The sequence below is a fragment of the Rhinoraja longicauda genome, chromosome 21 (assembly GCF_053455715.1).
Source record: "Rhinoraja longicauda isolate Sanriku21f chromosome 21, sRhiLon1.1, whole genome shotgun sequence".
Classification (NCBI taxonomy): domain Eukaryota; kingdom Metazoa; phylum Chordata; class Chondrichthyes; order Rajiformes; family Arhynchobatidae; genus Rhinoraja; species Rhinoraja longicauda.
The window spans coordinates 16,671,071-16,686,869 of record NC_135973.1 but is presented as its reverse complement, the minus strand read 5'-3'; the positions used below and the strand labels follow the sequence as shown (position 1 = coordinate 16,686,869).

Here is a 15,799-nt window from a genome sequence, read left to right as displayed (position 1 = left end):
CTGGTAAATTAATGTGTACTTGGAAATGAAAAGAGCAATATAGAAAGTGGGCTGGCCTGATAATAAAGATAAATAAAGTAGAGAAAGGATCTTGGCTCAAAAATATCAAGTATTAAAATACGTTTTGTTGGAGCTACGAACTAGCAAGGAGCCGAAAATATTAATGAGAGTTGTCAATATGTCCCCAAATATGAAGAGTGATGTAGGATTTAAATTGGAAAATTAGGGCTGCATGTAACAAAGATAATAGAATAATCGTGGGAAATGTGAATTACATAGACTGGGCAAAACAAATTAGCTGTGAGAGTGTGGCAGCTAAATTCATGGATTGTGTCGGGGATTGTTTTTTAAATCAGTTTGTTAAGGAACAGATGAGGGAAGAAACTATTGTCTATTTAATATTGTGTGAAGAGGTTAATTAATAATTGGCTACTTAACAATCATATATCAAAATTGAATATACTTTCGTTCAATCTGAAAGTGGGTTCTGAAGTCTTAACAAAGCAAACTGTAAAACGTGTGAGACCTAAGAACTGAGGGTTATTGAGATCAGGCAGGAAAATAGGGTTGATTCAAATGAGATTAGCCATGACCTCACTGAGTATCAGAGCAGTCCCGATGGCATTTTCCTACTGTGACACATGTTCATACATACGCAATCTCTCTGTGTATTTTATCCCAAGATCACTGAAGGAACACCAATGATAATCAAAATTTGTGTGAGTGTAGTTGCAGTTATTAACTTTTGTACCAATTAATTTCCAAAGGTATTGCTCTAGTGTAATTGAGCTGGCTGAAGTTTAGATTCTGTGCAGTCTTCGGGTAAGCAGGGTTAAAAGAATGGTTCATTTTGGTAGCTGCGGGACAGATAATGTTTGTGGAGGGAGAAGCATTTGACATTTCGGGCCAGTTACATCTCATCATAAATCATCAGAAAATTCTGAAGGGGAATTGCTAACTTTTGACATTAGCTGCCAGAATGAGCTTGAAATCCTACCTTGCATGAAAAGGCAAGAAATCAGGTAAATTAATATCAGGTTTGTGCAATGCACAAAGCATGTTCTGCAATGATGGCACATGGCGGCACGGTGGCGCAGCGGTAGAGTTGCTGCCTTACAGCGAATGCAGCGCCGGAGACTCGGGTTCGATCCTGACTACGGGTGCTGTACTGTAAGGAGTTTGTACGTTCTCCCCGTGACCTGCATGGGTTTTCTCCGAGATCTTCGGTTTCCTCCCACACTCCAAAGACGTACAGGTATGTAGGTTAATTGACTGGGTAAAATGTAAAAATTGTCCCTAGTGTGTGTAGGATAGTGTTAATGTGCGGGGATCGCTGGGCGGTGCGGACTTGGTGGGCCGAAAAGGCCTGTTTCCGCGCTGTATCTGAAATATAAAATAAAATATAATATGAAAATGATGAGTGTTCTTAAAGCGGTGGTTGGTAATTACAACTGCTTTTGGATGTAGTGTTCAGGATATGTTGTGAAATGGGGACCACCCCGCGTGCAGGCTACCACCCCGCGTCTCTGACATTACGATGGCGACAATATTAACATGTACCATTAGGGAGTGGAATTAAGTAGTCAACAGGCCTCAAACAATGCAGGTAAAAGGATCTCATTTGCAAAGTAATGAGAATTTGAGTTCATTATTGAATCGTCATTCTGCAGCAGACTCCTCAACAATGATGTCGGTAAGGAGACATCTTTACTGTGCAAAAGTGTGAAATTCAAATATACATTTAGTGTTAAGCACATGAGAAACTGCATATCATGTTTACAGTTGATTTACACCTAATCTGGTCACAAAGCACACGAAAGACTGAAATTCTAGGTCTTCATTTCTCTCCTGGGAGAGGCAAACAAATCTGGAAAATATTATTGGCAAAGCCATAATACTTTTCTGGCACTTTGTTTATATGTTAAATTTGCAATTTTGTTTTTGGTTTAGTACTCAATTGGGGGGTGAATTTACCAGAGCATAAAACATGGAGCAGCACAGCACAGGAACGGGCCCTTTGACCCACAGTATCCATCCTGAATACGATGCCAAGTTAAACTAATCTCCTCGGCCTGCACATGATCTATATCTCTCTATTCCATGCAGACAATGTATCTATCGAAAAGACTCTTGAATGCCATTATTGTATCTATCTCCATTATTACCTGTAGCAGTGCGTTCCAGGCACCCATCACTCAATCTTTAAAAAACTTGCCATGCACATGTCTTTTAAACTTTGCCTCTCGTACCTTAAAGTTGTGCCCTTTAATCTTTGATTTTTCCATTCCAAGATTTTGATTGTCTACCCTGTTTATGCATTTCATAATTTATCTACTTCTATCAGTCTTCTCTCAGCCACCTTCCAATTTTGGGAAAAAACATTTAAATTCCATATAACTGCCTGTATGTTTAAAACAAAAATCACTTGATGCACAGCTTTCAGATTATAATAAAACTCAACTCAATAAAAATATATCTTGCCGCCACATTGATATAATCAAGAAACTACATTGCTGTTAAAATTACACTTCTGTCAATCAATCTATGGGCACCTTCATTGAATTCAGCTCATCGGAAATCCCCAATCAAGAGAATCAAAGATAGATGACATGTTTGAAGATGAATCAGGAAGGTTTCAACATATGAAAAAAAAATCAACAATATGGAGGCACCAGGAATAAATTAATTTGAGCTGTTAGACAAAACAGTATGCAACAAAGAGAAAAGACCACAAGGTCAAGCATCAGCTCAGAACAAAGTAACATATTCCACACCTCTTACTGCAAACTAATCAGACCTCATACAATTAGACATAATCCTATAGAGACATTTGATGAAGCAGTTTGAAAGATTCCAAGTAAAGATATTTCCATTTGTGAGTTACTCCAGCACTTTGTGTCTTTTTTTTAACATCAGCATCTGCCGTTCCTTGTTCCTACTATCAATAAAATTAATAAGATATGGCTCTTTTAATATTATTCAAATAACATTTTCTTGCACAATCAAGCTCAGCATTTTGTGTGGGGAGTACCACATATACTCAAAGGATTAAGGAAATCTATCTATCTATATATATGTATGTTACTAAAACTCTCATCTTGTTTGTCCCGTGTGCATTTCTTGTGCGTTGTGTTTCTTGTGCGCTTTTTTGTTCCATTTGTGTGTGGTTTTCACCCACACACACACGACAGCGCGCCAATTTTAGACCACCTTACTCACCATTGTCCTGATGGGGAGTGGGGGGAGGGGGGGGAGTGGGGGAGGGAGGGTGCTCTCCCTCTCCCCCTCCCCCTCTCCCTCCACATTTGAAATGTTCTAATTGTTTTTTTAAATGTTACATTTCTTTCATTGTCTTTGAGTGTTTATAAATGTTATCAATGTTAAAGACATTCACAAACATTCAAACATAGGGATACGTTTGGCAACCTGTTGGCAGTCAGTCGTTATCGCCAGTCAAAGCAATTGTGGGTCAGGGCCTCTAATGATCTCAGAGGGATCTTGTGGGACATGAGACCTAACTAATCAGCTGGGAGCAGACTTCTCAATGGGAAAACAACACGTTGGGGATTGCTCCTGGAGGGAGTGTTCTGAGGATAGATAACAGGTTGACAGGCAGTTTTTATCTTTGCATGGATGATCAGGCTCATTATCTTGTAAATTTGCTTCAGTATGCGTGACAATAATAAAACTAAACCTAAACCTCAATGCAAAATTTTGTTCCAAGTATCTACAAATATTGTTCTAATTATTTGCAATGCGTTTTGTGGTTTGGTTCACATTTCTAATTTGGTTTGTTAGGAAGAAGAGTGGGAACATTTTCAGATGTGAGAAATGTGACATGTTATTAAAGGATAATTTAACGAAATAGCATTGTGAGCATATTGAATCAGTATATTTCATCCTTGATGGTAAGACCATATCCTTATTGATCAAAGGCTATGTCAGTCACTTGGCTGTTTATGCAGTTTGCGAGAAATGCATAAATTATTTGACAAATAATGCACATATTGATCAAGATTATCCTTATCAGAATTTCTATGAATTGCAAGTCAATTTAATCACCCATCTTTCAAGTTTTTTAATAGATTAAAATGAGAAAATGCTCATTACTTAAACATTATCACGAATAAGCCTTTTTGTAAGGTCATTTATTTTAATGCATTGAATATGGATGAAATAAGGTGGTGAATTGCAAACATTCAGCAAACTATTAAAACACTTGAGTCACTTCCCTATGATAGGTTAGTTGTAAAATGCAATGCTTATTGTTGAAAGTGGAATTAGCTGACTTCACCAGCATTATATATTTATTATTCACTTCTTTGTTGGAGATATCACCACCTCAAAAATATGTCTAGTTTCTTACCCAAGATTCAGGCTTCTAAACACTTTTTTTAGTTGCTTATTTTCTATTTGGTGTTTTATTTTAATTTGGATCAGTTATAGTGTGTATTGAATTGAGACTTGTATTTATCACTTGCCATGTATGTCTCTAATTTTTTTTAGAACACTGAAAGTAAATTTGTACATTTTCTAATGTTTTCCAAATATTTGTTTCCAACTGTAAACTTAGTTTGTTTGTAGTAGCAAGGTAATTGAAAATGGACCTCTAACTTTTCCTTAAAGTGTTGAAACATCGAGCGACCATGGAGTTTAAAACAAATTATCAAAATTCTAGCAGTGGTTAAGGTTTGCTTATTTGGAACTTTCGAACTCTCAGCTCTTCGCTGGAAGAAATAATAGATGTAATATTGTGTGGAAGCGTCCTCATGCTTTCTGTTTTTTATACAGTACATTTCTAATCCTTTTTGTTGTCTTACAGTGCTCGAATATTGGAAAAATCTCTACGGCAACTTCAGGATGATGTTTTGAACTTGCGAACCCAGCTCTTGTCTGAACAGAAGAAGCGGGAGCAACAAGAAGCAAATGCTCGACGTATGGAGAAACGCAATATCCTTCTGATCAAGGTTTGTGTGTTGCTAATTACATACATACATAACCTTTTAAGCAACCTTTTTAACCTTTTTTCTTTGCGTTGAATTAGCATTTAGTTTGCCCTGTTGTGTTATCTTTTGGCAATCTGCATTGCAATGATGTGCACAAAGGAACTGCAGATGTTGAAATGATGTTTGTGCTTCTATCCCAAATCTTCTCTTTGATTAAAATTTTCCAATTTACGTAATATTTTTCTACATTCTATGGTTACTATAATACCTCAGCCACTAGTTCTGAACACATTCAGATTTTTGTGTAGTTTTTGACTGTTCCAGATTACAATTCACCAAGTGCTCAATTTAAGGAATCCTTGTATAATATTAAGTGTAAGAAAATAACTGCAGATGCTGGTACAAATCGAAGGTATTTATTCACAAAATGCTGGAGTAACTCAGCAGGTCAGGCAGCATCTCAGGAGAGAAGGAATGGTTGATGTTTCGGGTCGAGACCCTTCTTCAGAGTGATGTCAGGGGGGCGGGACAAAGGAAGGATATAGTTGGAGATAGGAAGATAGAGAGAGAACTGGGGAGGGAAAGAGAGGGACAGAGAAACTATCTAAAGTTGGAGAAGTCAATGTTCATACCGCTGGGCTGCAACCTGCCCAAGCGAAATATGAGGTGCTGTTCCTCCAATTTCCGGTGAGCCTCACTATGGCACTGGAGGAGGCCCATGACAGAAAGGTCAGACTGGGAGTGGGAGGGGAAGTTGAAGTGCTCAGCCTCCGGGAGATCAGGTTGGTTAAGGCGAACTGAGTGAAGGTGTTGAGCGAAACGATCGCCGAGCCTGCGTTTGGTTTTGCCGATGTAAAGAAGTTGACATCTAGAGCAGTGGATACAATAAATGAGGTTGGAGGAGGTGCAGGTGAACCTCTGTATCACCTGGAAAGTCTGTTTGGGTCCTTGGATGGAGTTGAGGGGGAAGGTAAAGGGACAGGTGTTGCATCTGCAGGGGAAAGTACCCGGGGATGGGGTGGTTTGAGTAGGAAGGAACGAGTGGACCAGGGAGTTACGGAGGGAAAGGACTCTGCGGAACGCAGAAAGGGGAGGGGATGGGAAGATGTGGCCAGTAGTGGGGTCCCGTTGGAGGTGACGGAAATGTTGGAGGATGATTTGTTGAATACGCTGGCTGATGGGGTGGAAGGTGAAAACGAGGGGGATTCTGTCCTTGTTATGAATGGGGGGAGGGGGAGCAAGAGCAAAGCTGCGGGATATAGAAGAGGCCCTAGTAAGAGCCTCATCTTTAATGGAAGAGGAGAAGCCCCGTTTCCTGAAGAATGAGGACATCTATGATGCCCTAGTGTGAAACACCTCATCCCGGGCGCAGATGCGGCGTAGATGGAGGAATTGGGAGTAGGGGATAGACTTTTTGCAGGAGACAGGGTGGGAAGAAGGGTAGTCCAAATAGCTGTGCGAGTCAGTGGGTTTATAGTAGATGTCAGTCACTAGTCTGTCTCCTGTGATGGAGATGGTGAGGTCCAGATTCAGTCACTAGTCTGTCTCCTGTGATGGAGATGGTTTTTCAGTCACTAGTCTGTCTTCTGTGATGGAGATGGTTTTCAGTCACTAGTCTGTCTCCTGTGATGGAGATGGTTTTCAGTCACTAGTCTGTCTCCTGTTTTTCAGTCACTAGTCTGTCTCCTGTTTTTCAGTCACTGGTCTGATAATATTATAATATTAATATTGTTTCACGTTCAATGATTGTTTCTGTATGATGAATATAAAAGCAGCCATGAAATAGATCAGTTGCTCATACTGCTTTTCTTTTATTTCCGCATTTTACACATGTCTTCATTTTGCCATGTTCCCTTAACTCCACGCACTTGATTTTAATGGTTTTTGCAAATTATAATTTATCAAATATGATTTTAGAAATCTGTATGAGGCATGTCAACTAGACGGTTTATCTTCTATTAATACTTCCATGTTGTCAACGATAATCTGGCTTTTGTATATTGGTGCCAGCAAATTTAAATTAATCAATTTTTTAAAACGCTTGGTAATTTCAACCCATGCTGTAGACTTGAGTAATTCAGGTCCCAGCACGAATCCATGTGGAACACTGCTAGCCTCAGACCTCCAGCCAAAGCTGTTCGTGAACAAAATTGATCATTTTTTGTTAAAGAAGGCTATTAAGATTTGGAGAACGAGGGTATGATTATAACGAACAGTTTCTCACTCAAATTTAAGATTGATAAATAACCATCTCCTGATGGTTTCCATCTGAGCATCGGGGGGTATAAATAAGAACAAATTAAATTGAAGCTCACCTGGCCACTCAAGCCTGCTCTGTTAATAAGATCATAGCTGATTCAACCTTGGCCTCTGTCTCACTTTTCTTCTTGCTCATAACTTTCACCTCCACCAAACAAAAAAATGTATTTTTTGTTTGTTTGTGATATTCAGAAGATTGAAATACATGGTATGCAACGTGACTTAATAGTTTGAATTCAGGACTGACTTACTCATAGAAGACAAGAGTCGTGGTGGAAGGGTGTTATTCTGGCTGGAATCTGCGATCAGCCTCGACTCCATCTCAGACCAGTCCCATCAATCCTATTTGGTACTTATTTTTTGTAACCTATGTAATCTCACATGCCCATCAACTCCACTCAATTTTCTTGCTACTCACCTACGCTAGGAAATGAAACTACCACCAACATGTCCTTGCTGTGCAAGATGGAACCAGAGGATCTTGAGGAAATCCATGTGATCACCAAAAGAATGTGATGACTCCATGCAGACTGTGCTAGAGGGTAATATTGTATCTGGGTTGCTAGAGTTCCGAGCAGCAAATGAGGAATTCCTGCAGTAATATCCTGGAAATAGGAGTAGGTGATTTGGGCCCTCAAACTTGCTCTCTAAGTTCATGCTGATCTGAGTGTAACTTTAATTCTGCATTCCTGTCTACTTGCAGTTTCTTTCTGGTTCACACCACCTTGCAAATCTTCTTCATCCTTAAAAAATAGTTGAAAATACTGCTTCCATTGTGCTGATAACTTTTTAATGAAAATCGTTTAACCTCATTTCTATCTTAATTTGATCACCTAGATTCTTCCCCAAGAGGAAACATCCTTTTCACATATTCACACTGTCAAAATAATTCAGCATCTTATATAGGAAGTGATGGTATATCCTGCAGTTAGTGCTGCTGCTGCATGAACATGAGTTGATACTGACACTGGGTGATGCTTTATTGTGTTTGCACATTCTCCCTATCATATCATATCATCATATCATATATCTACAGCCGGAAACAGGCCTTTTCGGCCCTCCAAGTCCGTGCCGCCCAGTGATCCCCGTACATTACACTATCCAACACCCACTAGGGACAATTTTTACATTTACCCAGCCAATTAACCTACGTACCTGTACGTCTTTGGAGTGTGGGAGGAAACCGAAGATCTCGGAGAAAACCCACGCAGGTCATGACAGTGTAGTTTTTGCCAGATGCTCTGGTTTCCCAACACATTGCTGGAAGGTTAATTTTCTACTGTAAATTATCCCCGTTGGGCTGTAACTTCAATGTGGTTGGTCCAGAACATATTGCTGGTGGTATTTATGCCAAGGAACTTGATGCTCTTGACCATCTCCATTTTGACGCCGTTGATGCAGCCTTAGGCGTTTACATCTTTACGTTTACAGAAGTCAATAACCAGCTTGTTGTTTTGCTGACATTGAGAAAGAAGTTGTTCTCTTGACACCATGTTAATAAGCTCTCTATTTTCTTCCTGTACTCTGTCTCGTCATTGTTTAAGATCTGCTGCAAACAGTGGTATCATCTGCAAACTTGTAAATTAAGTTAAAGCAGAAGTAGACTGCACAGTCAAAAGTGCATAGGGAGTATAGTCAAGGGCTGAGAATACACCCTTGTGAGGAACCAGTGTTGAAAATTATTGGGGAGGATGTTTTATCGCCTATCCTTGCTGATTAAGTTCTCTGGGTCAACAAGTTGAGGATCTTTTTGCAGAGGAGGGTGATGACTCCCAAATCCAGGAGTTTGGAGATGAGTTTGGTTGGGACTTTGGCCAGGGAGATGGCTTCTGCCATGGAGATGGCTTCTGCCATGGGCATATTGTGACGGTAGACAAACTGCAGTGTATCAATGCTGCCATGGTATGCTGGAGTTGATGTGCTCCGCTTCAGCCTCACGTGGTGTATTGTGTGCAGTTTTTGTCTCCCAGCTATAGGAATTATGCCATCAAGCTAGAAAGAGTGCAGAAAGGAATGTGCTGTGACTGGACAGCTTGAATTATAAGGAGAGGCTATACAGGTTGGAGCTGTTCCCCTCCCCCCTGGAGCTTGAGCAACTGATGGGGTGACCTTGTAGAGGTATATAAAATAAGGTGGATGAGCATTATCTATTTCTCAGGGTCAAGGAGTCCAAAACTGAAGGGCACAGATTTAAGGTAAGAGGGGAAAGATTAAAGGGAACCTGCAGAGCAAGTTTTTTTCCACATAGAGGGTGGTGGGTATAGTGGTAGAAGTGGGAATATTTACAATGCTTAAAATACATTTGGACAAGTGCATGGAGAGGGAAAGTTGGGATGTGTGCCAAAAGCAGATCATTAGGACTTCTCAAGAAAGACTAACTTGTTCAGCATGGATAAGTTGGACCAAAGCATCTGTTTCCCTGCTGTATAACTCTGACTTAATGAGAGAAAATGAGATGCAGGATGACAAGGAAATAAAATTTCTGGTAGGATGAGATTGAAGGGATTATTATTCTAGGTACCGGTATTAAACTGATGGGCAGAGCGTGTACATTTCATATTGTAACAAGTAAATAAATAATCTCTGGTGGATACAAGCCGAACCTATCCAACCTGCACTCATAAAACAACTCACCCATTCCGGGTATTTATCCAGTAAACCAGTGAATTGCTTTGAACATACTTTCTCAAAGAAGGAGACTAATACTGTACCACTACTCCAAATGCTGTCTCACCAGTGCGTTAGATAATAGAAGCATAATCTTCCTGCATTTGTGTTCCGTTCTCCTTGCAGTCAATTATAATTTTTTTTAATTTTCCTACTTGCTGAAACTGCATATTCAGAATTATGTACTAGGGCACCCAGATACCTCAACATTTCAGATTTCTGCAACACCATTCAAATATATTTTTTAATTTGCCCGTCAAAATGGATAATTTCACATTCTCCCACATTATCCCATTTTTGCCAGATCTTGACCTACTCACTTACCTATTTTTCTTAGGCCATCCCTCAGGATTGAGGATGACTTGGTTTTAACTCCAGCTCTGAGGAATAGAAGATGCCTGTGATTAATTCCCACTCAGTCCCTATCATCACTCAGGGCATACAATGTAATTTTACCCATGGGGTCAAACCTATTGCACTTCTGGGTGGAACAGTGGTATCGCAGGTAGGGCTGCTGCCTCCCAGCACCAGAGACCAAGCTTTGATCCTGACCTCGGGTGATGTCAGTGACTGCGTAGGTTTCCTCTTGGTGTTCCAGTTTCCTCTCACATCCCAAAAAATGTGTGGGTTTATAAGTTTATTGGACTCTGTAATAAAAAAATGCCGCGAGTGTGTAGGGAATGGTTGAGGAAGTGGGATAACGTAGAATTAGTGTGAATGTATGATTAATTATTGGTGAGGACTGCAGGGCTTGTTTCCATGCTGTATCTATAAACTTAAAAAAAACAAAACTGTCATGGTATCTATAACCCAATAGGTCCTCTGTTTCCTTTTGACAACTGCAAAAGTGACTTTCCAACCCAATCTTTGTCATCAGCAAATTTAACAACCTTGTCTTCATCAGAAACATTATATAAATTACAAAAAATATGAAACCCTCATGTTGATTCCTGTGACACCACTTGTTCGTAGTCTGAACTGCAAAACCTTTGGCAGCATCTTATTTCGGGATTGTTTTTGAATTAACTTTGTATTTATGAAAGATGGAACCTGATGTGGCAGTAATGTACAATCTACAATTAGCCATTGGAAAAATATGCTTTTATCCACACGTGTTTCAGAAAGTGCTTTTCCTTTTTTATTTGTTTTTCCCCTAATTTATTGTCTACTGGGAAGTTATCCAACAAAGTTGTTATTGGACAATTCAACATTTTATTTCCAATTAGCAAATAACTGATATGGTAGAAGATTCTATTTACTATTTTCAGCTCATTGAAAACTAAAACGGACTTTAAGGCTTCATCTGATCTTGCTGTTGCTGTCTTGAAATTTAATTTTGAAGGATGTAAATGGCATTTATTTAATATTGCAGTCCTAGGACAATGTTCAGCAATGCAAAGTATAAAGCTTACGACATGTAGAAATAATTGTGGAATCATTGAATGGTATACTGTAGCTTGTAAAGTCTGTATTTTTTTTAATTTCTGTGTCTCATATTCTACCAGTCAAACCACTAATGTGAATATTAGCAAAGTATGACAAGAACTACAGAAATTTGGTGAGGGACTTGAACAGTCACGCCAAAATAATAGCTAGGGGGCAAGGCAGGCATGAGGTGGGACTCTGTCTTTTAGTGCCCAGTTTTTGTTATCTGAGGATTTCTTGTATGGGGATCTTCATGCTTGCAAGATCAGGCTCAGCTCCATCATGAATTTATCCCACAAATATATCCAAATATATGTACACATTGAGGAACATATGATCAATTTCCAGACCATTTCCAGATCAAGTGACTCTCTGCACTATGGTGTTATAATGGAGAACTTTGTGAACACAGCTACATTTTGCAATTTCAAAACGGATTACTGCTTGTACGTTTCAGTGGAAGTAGCTAATCTAATTTCTTTTTAGGTATTTAAACATTTTAATGTGCTTATTAATATTGTTATTGCTTTTCAAACATTTAGGGCATGCTTATATTTAGTTGGGAGGATGTGCAGGATAACAAAGGAGGGAGCATACGCGATACCTGCATTTTTTGTTACCTGTGGCAAGTCCGGGCCCTCTCTCTCAATGATAATGAGTTCTTAACGTATACTGTACAGCATCATGCATTATCATATATATTCAAAACACATTTTGTTGAAGTATTAATTGACCAGCATCTGCTTCAGTTTTATCTTTAAGTATGCCCCATGAATGCAAGATTTGAGTGATTTTAAGAAATACGATTGAATTAATAAAAGTGAAATCTTAGCAAATGTTAATTATGTCCTAAGGCTATGAGAATAAATTGGCAATCACAACTGATAACTATTTTCTTATGTCTGGTATTATGCTGTATTATATAATGTGTTTTAATATCGTTATTTAATTTGTCAGCTACAAAAAGGTTGTGCACATAAAATTAAGGGTGACAGCTAATTTAATTTAGAATGTTGCATTTAATAAACATTAAAAGAAGAAAAATGATTTATTGTTACTGCCTCTGCTGAAGACAGTGACTTTTACAGGGTACTGTCATAAAGTACCAATGTTAAGTACCAATTCCCCCAATGTTAATCACCAGAGAGAAAGAATCTTAAATAATTTTTAATACTGTAAAATACCACTGGTGTCGGTAGGCGGCAGAGGAATCAGGAGAGTTAAAAGGTTTGTGTATGAACGGGTAATCATGTGGGGGGGAATGGGATTAATCGAATTGTTTTCAGAGCCAGCGTAGACTTGATTCATTTAATGGTTGCATTCCATGTTTAAGGAACTGTATGAGAGTTCAACAACTTCTTTTGTGTCCATCGTTCAAATGTTACATAACTGTCATCGTCCATCCTGAAAATGGCGCAAGCGTCCGGCGACAATCAGTGGGAGCCTCACTTGTACACCCAGAGGCCCAGGAGCGGTTGGAGGCGGTTGGAGCAGTGTAAAAACGTTCCCACACACTTTAAAAGAAGTGGTCTGGAGGAAGCCGCTGATTGGTGGAAGCGGACTGGAGGAAGCAGCTGATTGGGCGTAACCCCGGGGTTGTATTTCTGCTTTTTGTTCGTACTTTTAGTTAAGGGTTCAGTGAGTTAAGGGTTCAGTGATTTAAAGGTTCAGTGAGTTAAGGGTTCAATGATTTAAGGGTTCAGTGATTTAAAGGTTCAGTGATTTAAGGGTTCAGTGATTTAAGGGTTCAGTGAGTTAAGGGTTCAGTGATTTAAGGGTTCAGTGAGTTAAGGGTTCAGTGATTTAAGGGTTCAGTGAGTTAAGGGTTCAGTGCTTTTTAGTAAAGGTACAGTTTAAAGGATTAAGAGGGATTTGATTTAATTTGGGGATAAGACATGTCAGGTGAGATCGGCCCCGTGGAATGCTCATCCTGCAACATGTGGGAGATCAGGGATATTGTTGGTGTCCCTGATGACTACATGTGCAGGAAGTGTGTCCAGCTGCAGCTCTTGGCAAACCGCATTGAACGGTTGGAGCTGCGGTTGGACTCATTCTGGAGCATCCACGATGCTGAGAAGGTCGTGGATAGCACGTATAGTGAGTTGGCCACACCACAGGTAAAAGATAAGCGGACAGAAAGGAAACGAGTGGCCACTAGCCAGCGTAGCAGTAGGCAGGTAGTGCAGGAGTCCCCTGCGGTCATCTCCCTCCTAAACAGATATGCCATTTTGGATACTGTTGGGGGAGATGGCTCATCAGGGGAAGGCAGCAGCAGCCAAGTTCATGGCACCGTGGGTGGCTCTGCGGCAAAAGAGGGGAGGAAAAAGAGTGGAAGGGCTATAGTGATAGGGGATTCAATTGTAAGGGGAATAGACAGGCGTTTCTGCGGCCGCAAACGAGACTCCAGGATGGTATGTTGCCTCCCTGGTGCAAGGGTCAGGGATATCTCTGAGCGGCTGCAGGACATTCTGAAGGGGGAGGGTGAGCAGCCAGTTGTCGTGGTGCACATTGGCTCCAACGATTTAGGTAAAAAAACGGGATGAGGTCCTACAAGGTGAATTTAGAGAGCTAGGAGATAAACTTAAAAGTAGGACCTCAAAGGTAATAATCTCTGGATTACTACCAGTGCCACGTGCTAGTCAGAGTAGGAATAGGAGGATATTTCAGATGAATACGTGGCTTGAAAAATGGTGCAAGGGGGAGGGATTCAATTTTTTAGGACATTGGAACCAGTTCTGGGAGAGGTGGGACCAGTACAAACAGGACGGTCTGCACCTGAGCTGGAATGGAACCAATGTCCTAGGGGGAGTGTTTGCTAGTGCTGTCGGGGAGGATTTAAACTAATGTGGCAGGGGGATGGGAGCAGGAGCAGAAAGACAGAGGGGTGTAAAATGAGGGTAGAAGCAACAGGTAGCAAGGTGAAAAGTAAAAGTGGCAGGCAGACAAATCCAGGGCAAAAATCAAAAAGGGCCACTTTTCAACATAATTGTATAAGGGGTAAGAGAGTTGTAAAAACAAGCCTGAAGGCTTTGTGTCTCAATGCAAGGAGTATACGTAATAAGGTGGATGAATTAAATGTGGAGATAGTTATTAATGATTATGATATAGTTGGGATTACGGAGACATGGCTCCAGGGTGACCAAGGCTGGGAGCTCAACATCCAGGGATATTCTATATTCAGGCGGGATAGACAGAAAGGAAAAGGAGGTGGGGTAGCGTTATTGGTTAGAGAGGAGATTAAAGCAGTGGAAAGGAAGGACATTAGCTTGGAGGAAGTGGAATCGATATGGGTAGAGCTACGAAACACTAAGGGGCAGAAAACGCTAGTGGGAGTTGTGTACAGGCCACCTAACAGCAGTAGTGAGGTTGGGGATGGCATCAAGCAGTAAATTAGAAATGCGTGCACTAAAGGTGCAGCAGTTATAATGGGTGACTTCAACCTACATATAGATTGGGTGAACCAAACTGGCAGGGGTGCTGAGGAAGAGGATTTCTTGGAATGTTTGAGAGATGGTTTTCTAAACCAACATGTCGAGGAACCAACGAGAGAACAGGCCATTCTAGACTGGGTATTGAGTAATGAGGAAGGGTTAGTTAGCAGTCTTGTTGTGCGAGGCCCCTTGGGCAAGAGTGATCATAATATGGTAGAGTTCTTCATTAGGATGGAGAGTGACAAAGTCAATACAGAAACAAGTGTTCTGAACTTAAAGAAAGGTAACTTTGAGGGTATGAGGCGTGAATTGTCCAAGATAGACTGGCGATCGATGCTGAAAGGGTTGACGGTGGACATGGAATGGAAGGCATTTAAAGGTCGCATGGATGAACTACAACAAGTGTTCATCCCAGTTTGGCAAAAGGACAAACCAGGAAAGGTAGTGCATCCGTGGCTAACAAGGGAAATCAAGGATAGTATTAAAACAAAAGATGAAGCATACAGATTAGCCAGAAAAAGTAGCATACCAGAGGACTGGGAGAAATTCAGAGTCCAGCAGAGGAGGACAAAGGGCTTAATTAGGAAAGGGAAAATAGATTATGAGGGAAAACTGGCAAGGAACATAAAAACTGACTGCAAAAGCTTTTATAGATATGTCAAGAGAAAAAGATTAGTTAAGACAAATGTAGGTCCCTTGCAGTCGGAAACAGGTGAATTGATCATAGGGAACAAGGAGATGGCAGACCAATTGAACAAATACTTTGGTTCTGTCTTCACTAAGGAAGACATAAACCGTCTGCCGGAAATAGCGGGGGACCGGGGGTCTAATGAGATGGAGGAACTGAGGGAAATCCAGTTTAGTCGGGAAGTGGTGTTATGTAAATTAAATGGATTAAAGGCAGATAAATCCCCAGGGCCAGATAGGCTGCATCCCAGAGTGCTTAAGGAAGTAGCCTCAGAAATAGTGGATGCATTAGTGATAATTTTTCAAAACTCTTTAGATTCTGGAGTAGTTCCTGAGGACTGGAGGGTAGCTAATGTAACCCCACTTTTTAAAAAGGGAGGGAGA

The 15,799-nt window shown here is 40.4% G+C and overlaps 1 protein-coding gene across 2 annotated transcripts in view; it reads left to right on the top strand.

Annotated features, from left to right (window-relative positions):
* LOC144604264 (mitotic spindle assembly checkpoint protein MAD1-like) overlaps window positions 1–15,799 on the top strand; it is a 233,359-nt gene that overhangs the window by 138,141 nt on the left and 79,419 nt on the right. For both annotated transcript variants that reach the window (XM_078418504.1, XM_078418503.1), the window contains one exon: window positions 4,823–4,967. In XM_078418504.1, the coding sequence (XP_078274630.1) occupies window positions 4,823–4,967 (145 nt within the window). The remainder of the gene's footprint in view (window positions 1–4,822; window positions 4,968–15,799) is intronic.